General features: G+C 33.8%; 3 protein-coding genes and 1 pseudogene across 3 annotated transcripts; 2 read left to right on the forward strand and 2 right to left on the reverse strand.

The window, feature by feature from the left end:
* The first annotated feature begins 4,923 nt into the window (after positions 1–4,923).
* Positions 4,924–5,741, forward strand: LOC133335551 (wnt inhibitor of Dorsal protein-like; annotated as a pseudogene).
* A 2,059-nt stretch (positions 5,742–7,800) lies between these two features.
* On the reverse strand, positions 7,801–8,799 carry LOC133335552 (wnt inhibitor of Dorsal protein-like). Its single transcript, XM_061543861.1, has one exon. It carries the CDS (start codon positions 8,797–8,799, stop codon positions 7,801–7,803), a length of 999 nt encoding a protein of 332 aa, XP_061399845.1.
* A 6,297-nt stretch (positions 8,800–15,096) lies between these two features.
* Positions 15,097–15,978, reverse strand: LOC133335553 (wnt inhibitor of Dorsal protein-like). The gene has a single exon (XM_061543862.1). The coding sequence runs from the start codon at positions 15,976–15,978 to the stop codon at positions 15,097–15,099; it is 882 nt and encodes a 293-aa protein (XP_061399846.1).
* A 3,669-nt stretch (positions 15,979–19,647) lies between these two features.
* On the forward strand, positions 19,648–20,592 carry LOC133335554 (wnt inhibitor of Dorsal protein-like). The gene has a single exon (XM_061543864.1). The coding sequence runs from the start codon at positions 19,648–19,650 to the stop codon at positions 20,590–20,592; it is 945 nt and encodes a 314-aa protein (XP_061399848.1).
* Positions 20,593–23,484: the final 2,892 nt, after the last annotated feature.

Raw genomic sequence — 23,484 nt, forward strand, 5'->3', positions numbered from 1 at the left:
TTGAATCGTTTTCTTATTGACATAAATGATCGCATGTTAAGTCACATTTGGAAAAACAGATTGACACATTACATCTGCTAATTATATCGAAATAATTTGGAAAATACATATGCGAACTTTATTTAATTAATATAGTGTCTGAAATAAACAAACAATGAAATGCTAAACTACACATGGAGAGTGAGACGGATTGTCTATATTAAAAAAAACACAGCCGAACACTGAATGGTGTTTTTTTCTTTTTGGGAGGAAAATATAGCAAGAAAGTGAATAACAAATTAGCGCAAAATGAGCCCGATTTTTTTCCGTGACCACAGAACGATTTTATTTGTTTCTTTTGATATGAGTGGCCATAGCTCTAAGAACGTGTTCCTAAATAATTTGATTAGTTCAACTTTTGGGTGCTTTGGTCCATGGTTTAGGGTTTTTAAAAACTTGCTGAAGTTTTGTATTTCTAAGGGACAACTTCTTATACCCTTCACCACACTGCGATACAAGGTATTATGTCTTTGTGCGTACGTTTGTAACATGCAAAAGGAAGCGAGATAGACACATAGTTCATTTTGAGAATATGCATAGAATCTATTTCAGAGTCCATTTATGCATTGTCTGTCCATGTTAAATTGTAAACAAATCACAGGTCGCATTTATAATCCGAATTAGAAGAAATTTTGAAGTTGGGAAAATTCGGTTCAGATTTAGATATAGTTCCCATACATATTTTCGTCCGATTTAATGTAAATGGTGCACCAAAGTCCCTATATATCTTTCGATTTGCACGGATATTGGCGAAGCGTACTGGATTGAGACTCTGGTAAGTTTCGTGAAAATTGGTTCCGATAGCTCCCATATATACTTTTGTTCGGTTTTAGGTAAATGGGGCACCCAAGTCCCTATATATACTTCGATTTCAACCAAATTTGGCATAGAGTACTAAATTAAATCTAAAGTGATGTGTGTTAAGTTTCGTGAAAATCGGATATATATACATATATATATATATATATATATATATATATATATAAATGTTCGATTTTATGTAAAAAAATTGGCATATCGCACTGAATGAGTCTAAAATAATGTGTGCTAAGTTTCGAGAAAATCGGTTCTGATTTCGATATAGCTATCTATATATCCTTTGATTTGCACGATATTTGGCATGACATACTGAATTAAGTCTAGAATGATGTGTACTAGATTTAGTGAAAATCTGTTCCCACAAATATATTTTCGTCCGATTTTAGGTAAATGGTGCACCAAACTCCTATTGAAACGAAGTTTTGCACAACGTATCAAATTGAGACTATAATGACGTTGTTGCGTTTTGTTGAAATTGGTGTAGATGTCGATATGGCTTCCACATATATTTTGAACGGGTGTCAGATTGAGATTACATTTTAACAGTGCGACATACTAAATAACGTGTTTGCTATAAATCGATTCCCATAATAATCTGCACGAATAAAATTTAATTTAGGCACGAATATGTACCTTCGAGGGAATGTTGACATGACATTGTAAGTATACATGGGAAATTACAAAAATCTTTTAAATTCCTTGAAGCTGAGGTTTGCAAGGTTATAACTCGCGAAATATGAACATATTGCATATAATTTAAATTCAATTCTATAAAATGAAGTGTTCTTGTCAAAATCTTGAAATATTGGTAATAAATAATAAGTTGCGTGGAAGCTGTGATGGTGGTAATGTAAAAAAATGAAAATGTGTTGAAGCCAACGAGTTTTTTTGTGTTCGTTCCCGATTTGTGGCTAAACTACACAACGCACACACATGTGATCAGTGACTAAGTTGCAGAATACCCCATGGACAATATGGTTCTAATGTATGATTTTTCGATATAATCACTGCATCCACCCAAAATGGATGCTGACATTTTGAAGCCGGATTTTCGGTGTTTTTTGAATTTTTCTTATAATTAGGATGCGCATCCAGACAATAGAATAAACTAATTATAGGATCGTAGAACTCGTGATTCTGCTTCGTTTAGTGTATATCTCATGAATGTGCTCACTGTAGCTTCTTTGCAATTGGGTTCCAAAGACGAAAATTTAGTGCGTAAATTTTTATAAAAAACATATTTTTTTAGTCTAAAATTAAGAAAGTCCATTCAAATTCCGTGGAACCCCGCGTGATTTTAGTTTTTTTACGTGCCGGATCTAATGAGCCCATCCATGTTCAATTCCGCCCATTAAAACGGCGGATATAGGTACCTTGAATGTGGGAAAAACTGCAAAAACTTATTTTGACAAATTCGCGTAAATAATCGCGGTTTTCTTCGAATTAATTTTACATGCATTTATGCTTGTATTGTCAAATTCGCGAATCTGCGTGGAAATAGGTCAAAAATACATCGATACGCGAAGAATATGCGTATTTTATCCAAAATTGATTGTGGAGGCACATCCGCGGTTCTTAACCGATCCTTTTAAAATAGGTGTCCTTTTGCGTATTTTCATAGGAGATTACTAAAATCGGATGCGCATAAAAATCGTATGCACGTTGCGTGATTTTTAGCCATTTTTAGGGTTTTTGCATAGTAAAGTGCATCGAGTGGCACACTTTGACCGCTAAATTAAACATTGAAAAATTAATAATTATTGAAAGACATTGATTCGGTTTATACGAAAATCGCATGCGCATCAACTGATTTCAATTAATTCGCGAATTGCAAGCTTTTCAATATTGATCATTTTTATGTATTGTAAATGCAATATATTTAGCCATTAATGACGTCGAAACTCTTATCAGATGAATCTGCCGATATTTAACAATCATCTAAAAGAATTTGCAGAAGAAAGCGTCGTATATTTTAGAAGATTAAGGCAAAACCGTATCCTCTTAACCATACTAAAAAAATCGAAAATTCAAAAAAAAAATAGTTTTAATTCAAAAATTAATTTATTTTATTTTCCGATATCTTCATGTTTCTATTTGTTTTTCGCGACTATTAAACCGTATTTCAGTGTGATTTGACTAGTATGCAAAGAAAACAATGGTGTTTAAGCATTTGTGAAGAAATTCGCGAATTACAACGAATAGGAATCCATTTAATATATATTTGAAATACAAGATTTAAAACCGCTATAACTTTTGTGCGCAGCATTCGAATTTGTGAACGCGAACAGATTTCGAATCAGCATATTTTTCTTAACCTATGTACCAAAAATCATAAATGTGCTCGCAAAAAAAATTTAAAAGAATTTTGTAATTTCCCGCATATATTCAATATACCCAAAGTGGTGAAGGGTATCATATAGTCGGCCCAGTCGACTATACTACTTTCCTTACTGGTTTTCAATATTTATTATTCACGTGTCCATTCTCACATTTGACAAATAATGAAAATAGCCACAAAAATATTCCACATTTAATGACCCAATAATTTTATGATCGCTTGGTTTATGCATCGTCGAAAAATTTCTTAATTCGCCTTATCTGAAGTGTATTCTATAAAAAGGAAACAAATTAGAACGTAAACAACAAATTATTCCACTTTTGACTGAGAATTTTTTATATTTGAGAATTATGGAAATTCCATACGAAGTTTCATCAAATCAACAATTGCTTAAAATACAAATATAACTTCCAAAAATGCTCTTAGAAATTCAGCATTACACTGTTTTTAATATTTTCCTATCCAAAAATATTGGAAATATTGGTGGAAATTATTGGGAACATTTTTCTATTGGGAAACTAAAAACCAATTGTATTTTCCGATACATTATGACATATTTCCCATATGAAGAGTATTTGGCACGGAATAAAGGAATTTTTCAACTAGGGGGTGGGATTGCAACATATATAATCTAACTGCTTAGCTAATTTGGTGATAGTTAGGTAAATGGAGTGCGGAAATATTTCATTGATCAAATGGAGTTTCCGTTTTATGTTGACAGCTTCCACGCGGCGTCAGAGATTTTATTTGTTTAACCCGATCGGGGTTTGTGGATTACCACTAAGGACTTCTTTGATTATTTTGGAAAAATAGTTCTTCCGATTGGGTTTTATCAACAAAGGAATTCCTTGCTCCTTACTAGGCGTGATATTCCAAACCGGAAATTAGTAAATACGCGATAATTTTATTACCTGGACTTTACTATGGGAAGTGTAGAACAATAGTTTTCCTTATTGCTTTTCCAAAGATTAGGTAAAAGAAATCTAATGGCAATATTTTTTTCTTATTGAAAATCCATAACATTAATGTTTTGGGAGATTTGAGAGAAGGGGATTATTTATTTCGAATTTTGATAATATGGATATTAGATACAAATTATATTTTCCTTCGCAATAAATATATGATTTAGTACCCATGTTAGCAGTTTCTAACTGTAAGAAATATCAATAACATGAAAATAAAGTAACTGAAGATAAACAGGAAGATATTTATTATATAAAATTCCCTAACAGTTTTGGTAAGCCTTACACAAAACAAGGATTATTCCATAAGTTTTCCCAACCAACATCTATTTTTTTCAAGCCTTTTATTAGAGAGTAGGAACACAGTTTCCCTAATCGACGTGGTAACGAGGACTATCCCCATAATTTACATTTCCCCACAGGATATTCCTTATTTTTTTTACAAAACTTGCATTAGAGCGTTGGAAAACTTGATGGAAATTACCTCAGTTTAAACCATTTTTATGATTTCCCTCGCCCACAATTTACGATAAATATTTATGGCACAAAAAAACAAAACAAAATTTCCGGTACCACTTCAGAATTTTCCCCATGTATTCTAATTGGAAAACAATAGCATCAAAATGACTTGTTACCTGATCAATATAAATACTAGAGTAATCATCACCCAACAGACAACACTCAAATCACTAACATCAGTCAATAAGGACAAAACAGAACAATGTCTAAAACAAACATCATCCTCAACATTATTTGCATTACCTCATGGCTTGTTATCTGCAAGGCATCCCCAAGGTATCAACTGAATTATTTGGCATCTCAAAGTATCTACGCAAACAAAGTCTACACCCAATTGCAAGCTCCCCTTTCTCTGGACAATATTATGGAACCAAGTATGTCAGCGATCATTTAAATGGGAACGTTGAAACTGCCCAACATCCGACTTCAATCTGCGGCGTGCTTCTAAAGCATCAGAATTGGATCGTGAAGGAGCATATGTTGAGGCAATTACAACTGCAGCTATCTTTTACTCCACCACAAAGTCGTGCTCCAGTGACATGATATCGACATGCAGTTCCTGTTCGAATAACCCATACTCATCACAATGTTCAGATAATCCACAAGCAGCCGAGAATCTATTGAGACGACATTTGAACATTAATTTCCCCCATAAGTTTTATGGGAAGATCTTCACACATAACTACAAGGCCATTACAAATCTATTGGAGAAATCTCTAACCAAGCAATGTGTTTGCACTGCAATGGGTCCAACAGGAAAATGCAGCAATGAAATTTGCCGTCAAATTTTGAAACCATTCGAAGAAATTGCCGATGACATTCGTCAGATGTACGATGAAGGTATACTCTTGGAAAATGCAATTATCAATTATCGTATCTTGTGGGATAACATACCCCTGGATGTATTGGTCTTCATGAGAGATTCTACTAACTATTGTGAACTGGATGCGGTGTCACACTGGAATGGTATGGTAGGACGTCTGTGTGCAAGTGTAGCTGGCGATACAGATCTTTCTGATCTGGCGATACAGATCATCTTTGTGGAGAATGTGGCTACAGCGTAGAGAAGATGGATGTTCTGACCGAATCTCGATGCAATTGCAAATTAACATGGGTCTTTAAATTGCAGTGTGAGTCGTGTTTTACTGCCGAGAACCATCACTACTGTTACTAAGTAATGGAGAATATTATGTTCACGATTGCCAAAACATTCGCAGGAGGAAGGAGAGTCAACGTATTCATTTTAAGCTTAACCCCTAAGCAAATATTACTTTGTAATTATAATGTACATACACGTATAGAAATAATTATTCTTAATTAGAATTGCCAAGTGTTGATTTTTTATTAAATTAATTAAATATGGTTACAAATGTGGATTTTTATCAACATACGAACTTTGTAAACCCACATAGCCCAATATGCCTGACGAGCCGCTTAACCAACGACGAAACGTGTCGCATAATGGTGGTTACGTGGGTGTCCCGCCATATTGTTAATTGTTGTGCGAAGTCAATAATCCTAGTTCAATAATCCTAGTATATATATATAATCCTAGTATATATATATATATATATATATATATGTGCAAAGTTACAAACCTTATTGATTTACCAGCCCATTGAATATCTTGAAAATTTTAAATCGAGAATGGGGTGGTTCCCTTAAAAGGCATTATAAAAAAATGTTTTACTGTCAAAGGTGATTAAAACCCAAAATCGCCAGATTGTTTGCTTCTGAGGTTTTCATACACTAACCAGGGTCTTTCATCCCCAATAGGAATTTTCCATTTAAAAAATTTCAATTCCTACAATATAATTTAAAACCAGTGAGCGGAGCAGTATAGTCGGACGGGCCGACCATATGATACCCTAAACAACTTCCACGAAACTATAACTTTCTGTGGTTCTATATTCTGAGCTTGGGCAATATTTCGCGATATTTGCACCCTCTTGACCGACTAGAGGTCAACAAATTTTACAAATATTCAGTACAGCCCTTCTAATCACTTGTTCAGATTCCCTTCACCGTGGGTTGTGTTGTGATGTTCGGTTTTCAATTTTGGCTATAGATCGACACGAAAAAAACCAAAAAAAAATAGTTTTCGGTCCATTTCATTCCAAAATTATTATCTGATCATCACCGAAAATTATAGACGTTGTCGGTGACCATAACTTGAACCTCATGGAAAATTTCAAAGCGATTTCCGCCCTCTAGTGTGGTAATGGGTGACTAAATAAAATATGAATACGTAAGCACCTGTAAACATTTATGTGTAAGTCCCGCATCCGAGTACATACGACAATATAATTGGTATCAATTTAAAGGTCAACCACTCCTCTTGAACATACTATCAACTTATCGTGTCTAGGACCTTCAGGTGCAAATATATACCCCATAGAATACAAATTTTGTAATTTTTCACACAAAAGTCAGGTTCCTGTTGACCCGCTAAATATTGACCGCTGTTTATCAAAACAGGCATATTTATTCTTTGGCCGATCCCCTTCTCCGTGCAAAAATTCGCGGTGTTTGGGTCATAATTGCGGTCTCTGAAGCGACCAGAAAAACCGACAAAATAAAGTTTTTGGTCCATTTCATCCCCTAAATATTAACCGAACTTTTCCAAAAACAATAGGGGTCTTGGCCAGAACCCATCCTACATGCAAAATTTCGTGAAGATTGGGCCATAACTGTGGCCTGTATCGTGTTTACAAATTATAATGGACAAACGGACGGAAGACACACATGTCTAGATCGACTCAGCTAGTCGAGATATACTTAAAGGTGGGCCTAGGACCAATATTTCGCGGCATTACAAATTTTTGGGGCTGCACAAAGCTATAATACCCTAACAACATAGTTGTGTCGGGTATAAAAAAAACAAATATAGACGATTGTCATTCCACAGTTGTACCCAGGTTTAATAAATTTAATAAAAAAAACAATACTTCGTCATGTTCAATTATAATTAGCTTTCTTTCCATAAAAATAACTATTTCTTAATGTATGTACATTATAATTACAAAGTAATATTGGCTTAGGGCGTAACCTTAAGACTAATGCGTTGACTCTCCTTCGCCCTGCGAATGTTTTGGCAATTATGAACAAAATTCTCTCCAGTACTTAGTAACAATAGTAATGTTTCTCAGGGGTATAACACGATTCACACTGCAATTTAAAATCCCATGTTAATTTGCAATTGCATCGAGATTCAGTCAGAACATCTTTCTTCTCAACGCTGTAACCACATTCTCCACAAAGATGATTGCAACGTAGTTTGTCCTCCTCCGAAATATCTCCGTCGGCTGTTATACTTGCACACTGACGTCCAACCATGCCATTCCACTGGGGTACAGCATCCAATTCGCAGTAATTGGGTGAATCTCTCATAAAGACCAATACATCCAAGGGTATGTTATCCCACAAGATACGAGAATTGATAATTGTATTTTCCAATAGTATACCTTCATCGTACATCTGACGAATGTCATCGGCAATTTCTTCAAATGGTTTCAACATTTCGCGGCAAATTTCGTTGGTACATTTTCCCGTTGGGCCCATTGCAGTGCAAACACATTGCTTGGTTAGAGATTTTTGCAATAGATTTGTAATGGCTTTGTAGTTGTGTTTGAAAATTTTGCCATAGAATTCATTGGGGAAATTGATGTTCAGATGTCGCATCAATAGTTTCTCGGCTGCTTGTGGATTATCTGAACACTGTGATGAGTATGGGTTATTCGAGCAGGAACTGCATACCGATATCATACCACTGGAGCATGACTTGGTGGTGGTGTATAAGATAGCTGCAGTTGCGATTGCTTCCACATAGGCTCCTTCACGATCCAATTCTGATGACTTTGAAGCACGCCGCAGATTGAAGTCGGATGTGGGGCAGCTCCAACGTTCCCATTTAAATGATCGTTGACAATTTTCCATAGCCATTTCCATACTTGATTCCATAATATTGTCCAGATTGGGAGTAGCTTGAGGTTTATTGTACAACATGTTTGTATAGATATTTTGAGATGCCAAATAATTCAGCTGATACAATGGGGATGCCTTGCAGATAACAAGCCACGAGGCAAATAAAATAACGTTGAGGAAGATATTTGTTTTGGACATCGTTCTGATTCGTCCTTATTGACTGATGTTAGTGATTGGAGTGTTGTCTGTTGAATGATGGTTACCCCTTGAAGTGCTCTAGTATTTATATTGATCAGGTAGTCAATCGTTTTGGTGATATTATTTTCCAATTAGAATAAGGCTAATGATTCTTAATGTAGAAATTTCTGGAGTGATAGAGGAAATTTTGTTTTGGTTTTTGTGTCATAAATATCAATCGTAAATTGTGGCCAAGGGAAAGTCATAAAAATGGGTTAAATTCAGGTAATTTGCATTAAGTTTTCCCACGCTCTAATGAAAGTTTTGCAAAAATTACTGAATGTTGTGTGGGGAAATGTAAATTATGGGGATAATCCATGATTTGTTTACGGATCACGAAATCGATTAGGGGAAATGAATATAAACCTCATCTGTGTTCCTATTCCCTAATAAATGAGATGAAAACAAATGTAATAAACATCTTCCTGATTATTTCAAGTTAATTTCTTCTAATAGTTTAATATTCCATATAGTTAGAAACTGTTAACATGGGTACTAGACCACGAACATATTTATTGGGACGGAAAATATAATTTATATATAATAATCCAATTAACTAATATCAGTAGTAGCATAATTTCCATATTTTCTAAAAGTATTCTATTGAGTTTTCCAAATTACGAAATGAAAAATCCGCTTCCCTTAAATCTCCCATAACATTTATGATGTGCCAGAAGAACTTTAATGTTTTGAATTTTCAATAAGAAAAAAATATTGACATTCGATTTATTTTACCTAATCTTTGGAAAAACAATAAGGGAAACAATTATTCTACACTTCCCATAGTGAAATCCAGGTAATAAAATTGTGCCGTATTTACTAATTTCCGGTTTGAGATATCACGCCTAGAAAGAGGCATGGAATTTCTCTGGAAGAATTGGAAGAATTATTTTTTCCAGAATAATAGAAAAAAGTCCTTAATGGTAATCCACATACTCAACATGGGTTAAACAAACAAAATCTCTGGCGCCACCTTGGGATTATCAACATAAAACGGAAGCTCCATTTAATCAATGAAATATTTCCGCACTCCATGATATAGCCTTTTGCCTAAATATCACTAAATTATATTAGCATTTGGTTCATATATGTCGCAATCCCGTCGCTCAGATGAAAATTCCTTTAATCGGTATCATATCTTCTTCATATGGAAAATATGTCATAATGTATAGATAAATACAATTATTTTATTTTCCCAATAGAAAAATATTTCCAATATTTTTCCCAATGTTTCCAATAAAAAAAACAAACTTTATCCAAAGTTGGATAGCACTTTTTGTGTCATTCAACTCGTAAAGTAGGATTATCGGCTATTCGGCTCTGATTATTACTTCTAGAAAATCAAACATTATTTGTAATTTCCTTCAGATTACTTTCCTTAAATTGGGAAAACGTGAAATCGAATTAGAAAATTCCCCCAACAGACGTGGATTAAACTATGGAAATACGTACTTCAAATGTTCATTGATTGAATTTATGTTGTCAATAATTAGAAGGCGCCAGCGATCTCATTTGGTTAAACCGTGCTATATTTGTGGATTACCATTAAGGTTTTTTATATTATTTTGGAAAATAATTTCTGTCACATGGGTTTTATTATCGTGTGAATTCCATGTCTCGTACTGGGCGTGATACATAAAACCGGAAAAGTGAAAAGTTTTATTACCTGGAATTAACTATGGGAAGTTAAGATTTTTTCCACCATGGCTTAAACGCGTGGCAATAGGTAAACACATTTTAATATATTTTGAAATTCTTATTGAAAATCGAAAACATTCCAGGGCTGTTTAAATAATGCGCATTTTCAAAGGGAAATTATTATTTTGTAATTGGAATTTTATTAAACATTTTGGAAAATTCTGCAGTGGTTTCTGTTATTATGAAAACATACCGCATAATAACGACTTATGAAAAATGCTGGGCATAGCAGAGTTCTAAATATATTTTTTAAATAAATCTAATTCAAAGGTATTGTCAACAGATGATAATAGAAAATAATATTAAAATATAAAATTTCATATTTTAGAGATAATTTAATTAAATATCCTCTCTTGGGTATGGATAGGCAAGAAGTTTTTTTCTACCATAGTATATACTATTAGTTTTGGTAATCCATGCACATAACGTGGTTTATCCCCTTGATTTCCGTAATGTCACAATTTCAATTATTTCCACAAGCAACAATCAGTTGTGGAAAACTTCGTGGGAATACTTTATGGAAATTACCTGAATTTAACTCTTTATTTATGATTTAATATTGCCCACAGTTTATGACAATCTCCTACAACAAAAATTCGAAAAGAATCCCTTCCTTTGAGCTTTGTTCATATGGTATTTCAATTACGAAATAATAATTTCCGAGTTTCCCAAAAACATTAACAAAATCCACAACATAATTTCCCAATTGTCCTTGGTATGTTTTGGATTTGCAATAAGAATATTGATATGACACATAATTTACATAATGCTAGCAAGATAAATTATGGAGGAAAATATCCTGTACTTCCCGTAGTAAAATACAGGAATTCTCTCCAGTATGAGAAATCAGTTATATTCCATATAACTATATATATATATATACATATTCATATATTATTTAGAGGGCGGAAAAATAGCGCTGATCGTTTTGAAATTTTCCATGAGGATCCAGGTATGGTCAAAGAGAACGCCTGTAATTTTAATTAGAAGAGCTGTACAGAATATTAGTAGGGGAGAGGGGGGCACCTTTGAACACTTTTTGCTTTCAAGTCTCATAATTTTTTTTATTTTATAATTTTTGGTTTCTTATAAATTTTAAATTTGAACAAGGGTTGGCATTTTTGAACGACATGGTTTTTTACAGTGTTTATGTTCAAATATGTATGTATTTTATTCATACATATCAGAAATGCATTTATTCATTACAAAATATATAAAAAATTTTCAAAATTTAAAAAAATTAGATCAAAATTTATTAAAACATTAAATGATTTAAAATCAAAAATTAATATGGTGAAAAATACAGTTAATTTCGTAATCTTATTAGTCCATTTGAAATTTTGAGAAATCGAAGCCAAAATTTAAAAACTCCGTTTTTTACTCGAGTTTAATGGGCATGTTCAAAGGTGCCCCACCCATGGCATTTTACGGAAATTTATAATAACTTTTTTTGTAATAAATATATATGAAAGAAATTACATTAGTTATGTTTGAAATGATTGTTGGAATGCAAAAAATTCTTCCTGCGCCCTTATAACCATATGAATAAAAGTTTACAATGACACTGCGAAAACATGGTCACCCATGCACAATTTGTCGACAACGGAAAAAGCAAGCCAAAGTGGTTTACGCAGATAGAGAACAAGATTGCCATATACAAAAATGTGGTTGCGGGTCGGAAAATTTTTAAACCAAGATTTTATGAGCGCTGTTCAAAGGTGCCCCACGTTCAAAGGTGCCCCACGTTCAAAGGTGCCCCCCTCTCCCCTAATATTTGTTGACCTCTAGTCGATCGGGTGCAAATATCGCAAAATATTGCCCAACCTCAGAATGTAGTATCATAGAAAGTTCGATTTTCGTGGATGTTGTGTGGGATATCACAGGGTCGGTCCCGCCCGATTATACTGCTCCGCTGGTTCTATATAACGTTTTCCAATATATTTTAAAGGAAATTACATACAATTTTTATTTATTTGTGTTTGTGTCGATATTCCGTACAAAACCTTGGATAAACTGAGGTTGTTTTAAATTTACCATTTAAAATTCCATCGTGTAATGTTGGGAAATATTTATTGTTATCGATTATAATATCGAACTCATTTCTAGACATAAATTAGGGAGTGCTACATGAAAACCCGGAAAATAATTTGAGCAGAACCTTAAAGATTTTTTCTATTAATCGAATCTGTTTTCGAAAATGTTTGCCTATTTTAATACTGAAACATACCAATTATAAACCAGTAAGGAAAGTAGTAAAGTCGGACGGGGCCGACTATATGATACCCTTCACCACTATCTTCACCAGAACAATTAACATGAAATTGGATGAACTAAAATATGTGATATTTATGTGAATCAAAATATATCAATCTATTTGCATGTCATTTGTTTCTTACAATGGGACAAATGTTGGGCCGTTGGGCTATGTCTGTACTTCTAGAAAACCCAACTACGTTATTCTATGCTCAATTTTGTGCGTTGTGCAAAATTTCATGTCAATTTGACAAACACCATTTGCACCGTTTACTTAAAATCGGACGAAAATATATGTGGAATTTATATCCAAATATGAACCGATTTCAACAAAACTTGTCACAGGTTGGGTTATACTAATTTCAGTACGTTTTGTTCCTATCAACCATATATTGGTTCCTTGGTTCGTCAATTACTTAAAATCAATCGATCTATGCAATATTAGAACTTTGGTACATTATTTACATTAAATCTGACGGAAATATATATATCTTAATCTGAACCGATTTTCACGAAACTCAGCACACATCATTCCAGGCTCAATCCTGTATGCTATACCAAATTTCGTCCAAATCGAAAGATTTATAGGAACTTTGGTGAATCTTTAACATAAAATCGGACGAAACTATATATGGAAGCTATATATTAATCTGGACCGATTTTTACGAAACTTGGCATAAAGCACTCTAGGTTCAATTAAGTACGTTATGCCAAATTTGGTGCAAATCGAAAGATATATAGGGACTTTAGTGCATCATTTACATAAAATCGGACGAAACTATATATGGGAGCTATATCTAAATCTGAACGGATTTTCACGAAACTTGGTAGACATCACTCTAGGCTAAATTCAGTATGTTATGCCAAATTTCGTGCAAATCGAAATATATATAGGGACTTTGGTGCACCATTTACATAATATCGGACGAAACTATATATGGGAGCTATATCTAAATCTGAACGGATTTTGACGAAACTTGGTAGACATCACTCTAGGCTCAATTCAGTATGTTATGTCAAATTTCGTGCAAATCGAAAGATATATAGGGACTTTGGTGCACCATTTACATAAAATCGGACGAAACTATATATGGGAGCTATATCTAAATCTGGACCGATTTTCACGAAACTTGGCAGACATCACTCTAAGCTCAATACAGTACGTCATGCCAAATTTCGTGCAAATCGAAAGATATTTAGGGATTTTGGTGCACCATTTACATAAAATCGGACGAAAATATATATGGGAGCTATATCTAAATCTTGACCGATTTTCACGAAACTTGGCAGACATCACTCTAGGCTCAATTCAATACGTTATGCCAAGTTTCGTGCAAATCGAAAGATATATAGGGACTTTGGTGCACCATTTACATAAAATCGGACGAAACTATATATGGGAGCTATATCTAAATCTGGACCGATTTTCACGAAACTTGGCAGACATCACTCTAGGCTCAATTCAATACGTTATGTCAAATTTCGTGCAAATCGAAAGATATATAGGGACTTTGGTGCACCATTTACCTTAAATCGGACGAAAATATATATGGGAGCTATATCTAAATCTGAACCGATTTTTCCCAATTTCAATAGGGTTCGTCCTTGGGCCCAATAAGTGAAGTGTGCCAAATTTCATCCAAATCGGATCATAAATGCGACCTGTACTTTGTTCACAAAAATACATGGACGGACGGACAGACGGACGGACGGACAGACGGACGGACGGACAGACGGACGGACGGACAGACGGACATGCGTAAATCGACTCAGAAAGTGATTCTATGCATATTCTCAAAAGGAACTATGGGTCTATCTCGATTCCTTTTGCCTGTTACAAACATATGCACAAAGACATAATACCCTGTACCACAGTGTGGTGAAGGGTATAAAAATTTTTAGCATTATTTTTCCAAATCCGATGTCCTGAAATATTTCTCTAATATAACAAACATAGTTCTTATCCTATATTAGATCAATCAATCGAAGAAAGTCCCCTTATCCACCTATTTTTAGTGCATCATCAAAATGGCTATAGATTAGTCTACTGAAGATTTGAAAATCATATGTGAATTGAGCCAAAAAGAATATAGTTCGGAATGACTAGTACCCTTGTTTGTTATGCCCTCCGCCAAAAAACGTTTGATCATGTAGAATTTTAATATTATTTATTTTTACGAATATAACTATATATATATGTGTGTGTTATAATTACAAATTATTTTGGCTTAAGATTTATATTAATTAGTTGACTCCCCTTCGCCCTGCGAATATTTTGGCAATCATGGACAAAATACAATCCAGTACTTAATAACAATAGTATTTTTTCTCAGGGGTATAACACGACTCACACTGCAACTTAAAGTCCCATGTTAATTTGCAATTGCATCGAGATTCGGTTAGAACATCCTTCTTCTCAACGCTGTAACCACATTCTCCGCAAAGATTATTGCAACGTAGTTTGTCCTCCGCTGAAAGTTCTGCATCGCCAGCTACACTTGCACATCGACCTCCAACCATACCATTCCACTGGGGTACAGCATCCAATTCACAATAGTTGGGAGAATCTCCCATAAAGACCAATGCATCCAGGGGTATGTTTTCCCACAAGATACGAGAATTGATTATTGTATTTTCCAGAAGTATACCTTCATTGTACATCTGACGAATCTCATCGGCAATCTCTTCGAATGGTTTCAAAATTTGACGACAAATTTCATTGGTACATTTTCCCGCTGGGCCCATTGCTGAGCAAACACATTGCTTGGTTAGAGACTTTTCCAATAGATTTGTAATGGCTTTGTAGTTGTGCGTGAAAATCTTGCCATAGAACTCATTGGGGAAATTAATGTTCAAATATTTCCTCAATAGTTTCTCGGCTGCTTGTGGATTATCTGAACATTGTGATGAGTATGGGTTATTCGAGCAGGAACTACATGCCGATACCATGCCACTGGAGCATGACTTGGTGGTGGTGTATAAGATAGCTGCAGTTGCGATTGCCTCCACATAGGCTCCTTCACGATCCAATTCTGATGACTTAGAAGCACGCCGTAGATTGAAATCGGATAAAGGGCAGTTCCAACGTTCCCATTTAAATGATCGCTGACAATTTTCCATAGCCATTTCCATACTTGATTCCATAATATTGTCCAGATTGAGGGTAGCTTGTGGTTGATTGTACAACATATTTGTATAGATATTTTGAGATGGCAAATAATTCAGCTGATACAATGGGGATGCCTTGCAGATAACAAGCCATGATATTTATATGGATCAGGTAGAAATGCCATTTTGATGTTATTGTTGTCCAATTGGAATAAATCTGACGATTCTTAGAGGGGAAATTGCTGGAGTGATACCGGAAATTTTGTTTTGGTTTTTGTGTTACAAATATTTGTCGTAAATTGTGGGCAAGGAAAAGTCATAAAAATGGGTTAAATTCAGGTAATTTCCATTAAGTTTTCACACGCTCTAATGAAAGTTTTGCAAAAATTACTGAATGTTGTGTGGGGAAATGTAAATTATGGGGATAATCCAAGATTTGTGTATCACGGAATCGATTAAGGGAAATTGATATAAACCTCTTGTGCGTTCCTACTCCCTACTAAAAGGTTTGGAAAAAAAATAATGTTGTGTGGGGAAAGGTGGATTATGGGGATAATCCTCGTTTTGTGTGCCGATTAAAAAATCTGTTAGAGAATATTATATAATAAATATCTGCATGAAATTACTTTATTCCTATGTTATTGATATTCGTTATAGTTAGAAACTTCTAACATGTATACAAGATTATGAAAACATATATTGGGAAGTTGATATATATTTGTATCTAATAAGCCGATTAAGTAATATCAGTAGTAGCATAATTTCCATATTTTCAAAAAATATGCAAGATTTCTACTGAGTTTTCCAAAATTCGAAATAAAAAATACCCTCATCTTAAATCTCCCAAAACATTTAAAAATGCCAGACGAACTTTAATGTTTTGGATTTTCAATAAGAAAAATATTGGCAATATATTTATTTTACCTAAGCAGTAAGGAAAATTATTATGTTTACTTCCCATGGTAAAATCCAGGTAATAACATTATGTCGTATTTCCTAATTTCCGGTTTGGGATATCACGCCTAGTAAGAGACATGGAATTCCTTTGTTGATAAAACCCAATCGGAAGAATTATTTTTCCAGAATAATAGAAAAAATCCTTAATGGTAATCCACAAAATCAGCTCTGGTTAACCAAATAAGATCCCTGGCGCCTCGTTAATATTGTCAACATGAAGTGGAAAGCCCACTTGGTCAATGAACTTTGGCGGTTTGTTCATAATATTTCCGCACTGTAAATAATCCAATTCAAATACCTACCCAATTAATTAGTTAGGTTATTAACCCATATATGACTCAATATTTGTCGCATATGTTATGTGTTTACCATATTTTAGATGAAAATTCCTTGTCGTGGTATCACGTTTTCCCCATATGGGGGAATATGTCTCAATCTATAGGAAATCACAAAAATGAGGTTATCGGTTTTGACATCAAAGAAATTCCAAGTTACTACTTTGGGCGCGATGTGATGAAACGGAAAAACAAAATTAGTAAACGCGCCAATAAGAATTTACCTGGAGTTTTACTTTGTGTAGAATATGTTTCCGTCCACAAATGGTTGAAACGGATAGGATAACAACGTAAATATTTGGGAATCTTATTGAACAAATCTGAATTATTGAGGAAACCCTACTTTTTTGAAAAAGTTTCTGGAAAAAAGGAACTATTTCAGCAGCATTTAAATGTCTTATATTTCTTACTAATTCGTCGTATTCTGTAGCAAAGTTTATATTATATAATTAGACATGCGTTCGAGTCCGAACTTACCAACTCCTGCTTAGAAGATTTAATTATTTTGAAAACTATGTTTTCATTTGTATTAAAAATAAATTAACGCTTGTCTTCGAAGTCATTTCATTTCGTATATAACTATAATAAGTTGCAATATTTAAATATTTTATTTCTATATTTTTTCCTTCCGAATTAACCTTTTTAGTGCGACACCAGTTCCTGGGGACCGACGCTTTGTCGGATCAGCTTAAGTGGAGTGGAATATTGGCGTCTCACTGATCAACATTTAAAACAAAAAATGATATGCATATACATTTAATCGGTTGATTAAACCGGCGTTAAATATCTGAAATTCCGATTCCAAAATTTACCAATCAGGATCTGTCAGTCGCGAATAAATGTTAATAAATTGTTCAGCATAATGAGACATAATAATGGTAAATATTTAGGAATAACAAATGTCAGCATCAACATTTGTGGATGACAAATGTCCACTACTAGGTATCTGACGACTTTCCTAATTATACTTTGGAACAGGGCCTCTGCTGCAATGTTCCTGCCCAAAAACCACATTCAGGATGTAAATCTAATTGTACTTGCATTTACAACTTTTCATTCACTTATGTGAGGCACAACGTTTTAAAACCACCGCATTAGTCCAATTTTAGTGTCATTAGCACTTATTTCCAAAATGAAAACCAGAAAAGCAGTGAAGTCGGACGAGGCCGATTATATGATACCCATCACCACTATGAGTATATTAAACAGATTAAACAATTTCCAATATTTCTCACCTTCGAACTTAGCCCCCATTGTCCTTTCGTCCTTAATTTATTGAAACGGACTTTAAGAACCAGATTTGTAAATTTTTGAATCGGATATTCAGATAATAAAACCGGTTTCAATAACACAAAGGGGCTAAAATTATTTAACAGAACTATTATCGGTTTTATTTTCTGCATATCCGGTTCAAAAAATTAGAAACCCTGTTTTTTCCTTGACATTTGTTTTATTTTTTATTTCGTTTTTTACCTATTATGTTATTAGAAAATAATTCGAATCCGAATACATACGTATATCATCTTGTGATAAAAGGACGAATCGAGTTAGAAGAACAAAATGTTCTACACAAAGTTCCTCATTCGATTTTACTGAAATGAAATGTAATCTCAATAAATACATACGATAGCTATAAATAAAGATATGAATATCTCTTTAAGTATAATAGGGTCGCCAGCAAAAAAATATCACTCCATATCTACGATCTTAGACCTATGACGAATTTTACCTTCTATGCCTTTCATATACTCACTAAGGTTCTACAGGACAACTTTTTCTTGTGCCTCCCACAGATAATAACATCTTTGATAAAACATATAGACACCTTAAAATTTATATAATCGGCTAAATTGAAACAACATATGTGGCACCTCCCCCAAAAATTTCACAATTTTGGACAATTATACATTTTATAAAAATTACTCCAACTCGACAGTAAATCTCTGCAAACCAAGACAGCATAAAAATATCAGTATAAGTGTATACTAAATAGTCATGTGCTGAGACTATTGCAAATGGAATGTTTAGAAATATTTTCAAATTTATATTCAACCAGAACTTAATGTCCCGGATAATCATCGTTAAAATAAAAACATCCCATCTGGTTAAAAAATGTTCCTCCCCTCCTACAAAATTAGGACAATTTCGAATTCACGTGTTTACGTGATTTAATAATTAGTCATTGCAACTAGTCAAACAATAATTACCTGTATACAATGCATTTGCTGTGACAATTTTATGACACACACAAATAATATGCACATATGTTGCCACACAAGCATGCTTTATCCTGATGCTCGATTTCAAACTAATTTTACTACCTGTCTCATATAAATAGCCTGTTATTCTGTAACCAAATCATTATTTGACCAACACTACTCAAACAACCAACACAAGATCTAATCAGAGAAGCAGAACCATGCTTAACAAAATCATTATTTTAATTTTCTGCATCGAGATGTCCCAAGCGTCTCTGCTGCATCAACTGAATTTTTTGGCAGCTCAAAGTATCTACGCCAATAAGGTATACACTCCTCTGCAAGCTCCCTTCTCTCTGGACAACGTTATGGGAACAAGCATGGAAATGGCTATGGAAAATTGTCAGCGATTGTTCAAATGGGAACGTTGGAATTGTCCCACATCGGATTTTCTACTGAGGCGTTCATCACCATCAGCGGAATTGGATCGTGAAGGTGCCTTTGTGGAGGCCATTGCAACAGCAGCCTTAATATACACCACCACCAAGAATTGTTCGAGTGGCATAACGGCCGGGTGTGGTTCTTGCTCTGATAACCCCTACACAACTATTTGTTCGGATAACCCCAAAGAAGCCGAAGAACTCTTGAGGAAGCACAGTGATATTAATTTTGCCAAGGATTTCAAAGGCAAAATTGAAAGCCATAATTACAAGGTCATCACAAATCTGTTAGAAAAATCACTTACCAATCAGTGTGTGTGTGCTATTATGGGTCCCGGCGGCAATTGTGCTAAAGAAATTTGTCGTCTAGTTTTGAAACCATTCGAAGAGATCGCCAACGACATACGTCAGATGTACGATGAAGGAATTCTACTGGAAAATACAATTATCAATTCTCGTGTCTTGTGGAACAATATTCCATTGGATGCATTGGTCTTCATGAAGGATTCACCCAACTATTGCGAATTGGATGCTGTACCTCACTGGAATGGTATGGTTGGACGTCAGTGTGCAAGTGGAGCGAGTGAAGAAGATCTATCGGATGAGGACAGAGAACGTTGCGGTTATCTTTGTCGGGAGTGTGGCTACACCGTTGAAGAGAAGACTGCCTTAACGGAAACACGTTGTAATTGTAAATTGACATGGGACTTTCAATTGCAATGTGATTCGTGTATAATTGCGGAGAAGCATCACTACTGTTACTAATGGTGATTTTTTTCCACTCCGGATTATAACACTCGCTGGGCGAGAAAAATATTAAGGCGGAATTATTGATATTGGATTCCATGATTAAAAATAAATTGTAAATATTATGCAAATATAAATTTCTGTTTTTTTTTTTAATTTATTCTGAAACTAAACAAAAATATATGTTTAGTTTCAATCTTGGAAAAAGTTCGCCTTAGTACTAAAATAGGGTATTGACTAATGTGCAGGATTAGAATTTTGATATTTGGAATGCGAGTTACAGGTGGTATATAAGGCACCCTACATGTTATCAGTGAAACTAATTTTTGGTAACGTGAACTTAAAATTTACAAAGAGTACTAACGAATTGGAATTTAGAGATTTGGTACCGAAATCAATATTAGAATATAGGGATATAGTAACGAAACGGTTTCTATAAAACGTACAAAAATTGTACCTCAACTACTAAATGGAACATTATATTCTACTGGTAGTATTGAAGGAATGAACATTTAGTAAGTATTTGCGTCACTGTTGGCATGTAGGGTTATTTAAAAAATCCGCACAAAACCTGTCCGAAAATTAATGAATTGTACTTAATTTAGTAAAATTGAACTATGTTATGGGAATCGAATTTTTGGTTTTATTGGTTTGGTTTTTAGAATTTCGGAAGAAATAAAAAATATACAAACAACAGCATATTTGTAAGACTTATTGCTTAGCCTAAAAATTTGGAAAACTTTTAATTTTTAAAAATTTGCCTGTAGATTATAGCTAGCACTTTAATTTACTAAAACAGAATTTTAGTAAGTAACTCTGTCTGTAATAAATAAAATGCTATACACAAAAATGGGAAATTCTAGGTCTACATTTGTTTTAGTTCAAAATAAAAAAAATTGGCCCAAAAATATTTTTCTGATTTTTTCATATTAACAGCGGTCAAAAATCTACTTAGGTCTATAAAACTAGAAAGATCTGACCAATATTCGGTATGCCTCCTATATAATAGGTCTTGGAAATTGCACTCCTTTCACATATAAACTTTTTAATTATACCCTACACCACACTGTGGTACAGGGTATTATGTATTTCTGCATATGTTTGTAACAGGCAATAGGAAACGAGTATATATCAAATTTCTATGTCGATTTATGCATGTCCGTCCGACCATGTTAAATTGTAAACCAAATACAGGTCGTATTTATATTTCGAATTGGATGAAATTTGGCAAAGCTCATTTATTTGGCCCAATAACGAACCCTATTGAAATTGGAAAAAAATCGGTGCAGATTTACATATATATGTACCATATATATTTTCGTCCGATTTTTAGAAAGTAGTGCACCAAAGACCCGATTGGGACAAGCCGATTGGCACAATTTTCACAACGTTACCATAACATAATGTGTTCATGTTAATTGAGCTCCAAATATTAAAACGGTGTACAATTGATATTTGTTTTATTGTGACAAACGAATGGCAGTGATATACCCATAGTGATGAAGAGTATCCTGTAGTCGGCCCCGTCCGACTTTACTTCTTTCCTTCTTGGTTGAATTTTGACTTAACTGTCACTTGTGGACAACTGTTAACACCACATGATATATATATATATATATATATATAGCAACCAAAATAAACACTTCTACAATAACCGTTAATTCTAATATTCAAATACAGTAAAAACTCGCTAATCCGGATAATTGATTGCAGACCCCAATCCGGATTACCGAGATTTCCGGATTATCGAGTTTTATTAATTGGTTTAAATTTATATTAATTTGGTGATAATTTAATTATTTTTATGTTTTTATTAAAAATGAAAATTATTCATTTCAAAAATATGAACTTTAAATATAATAGGTACCATTTTCAATTAAATTTACTTGTGGATAACTGTTAACACAACATGATATATATATATATATATATAGCAACCAAAATAAACACTTCTACAATAACCGTTAATTTTAATATTCAAATATTTGAGCATCAGGAAAATAGGGTAATTTTTCGAAAATAAGTTCAACAAAATCAGTTTGCAAACAATTATTAGAATTTAACGATCGTAGAGACAAAACTACTTGAGTTATCAATATAAAATTTCATATTTTTCTAATCTCATCAATCATTTGTCCTCCGAGTCACTTGGTTTTGATCATTTTTGGGCGCCGTGGGTACATTATTTGTTTGGGGGTCTTGGGCACGTTTTCCAATCGAATAATCTCTAATTTGATTTTTTTATTTTTTTTCACGCGTAACAAATATTCTTACGGATTGATGTAGTAAACATAAAACGGTTGTCACCATTTTTAACATTTTGATGACATTAGCTACATTTTCCCACCGATGTGGCCGTAATTTGGTATAAAGAGTTATTGACATAAATATATGTCGGAATTTTTAAGTTTTTTGCAGCATTTCTTATTTTGGTGGCTGTAATTTGAAATTCCGAGATATTAAATACATTTTGCGGACATTTTGAAAGTAACATACAAATTTTCCACAATTTCATGTAATTTCCAATATTTATAGCTTTAAAATTATATACAGTCGAAATCGTTTTAACGACTTATCCAAAAGTCCCGAGAAACGTTCTGCTGTTATTTCGATATCGTTTTTAAAGACATATCACTTATAGCGACCAATTTCGCCGATCCCTGAACAGTCGTTATAAGCGATTTCTAATGTACTCATAATTTTAATCCGTTCATTAAAGCCGGATTTATTATGAATTATCTTTAAATCCGGTTCAATTGATATGCTTATAATTTTAATCGGATTTACCATCAATTCAATTCATCACGCATTAACTCAAATACTTGACCAATAGCAAATTTGACCTTCTAGGTTCTCGATATGTTCATCGAGGGCATTCATTTCAATAAGGAATTTTCCACACCATGCGCT

Source organism: Musca vetustissima, unplaced genomic scaffold (assembly GCF_032173495.1).
Source record: "Musca vetustissima isolate MV318-11 ecotype Yass unplaced genomic scaffold, APGP_CSIRO_Mvet_v1 utg15158, whole genome shotgun sequence".
NCBI lineage: Eukaryota > Metazoa > Arthropoda > Insecta > Diptera > Muscidae > Musca > Musca vetustissima.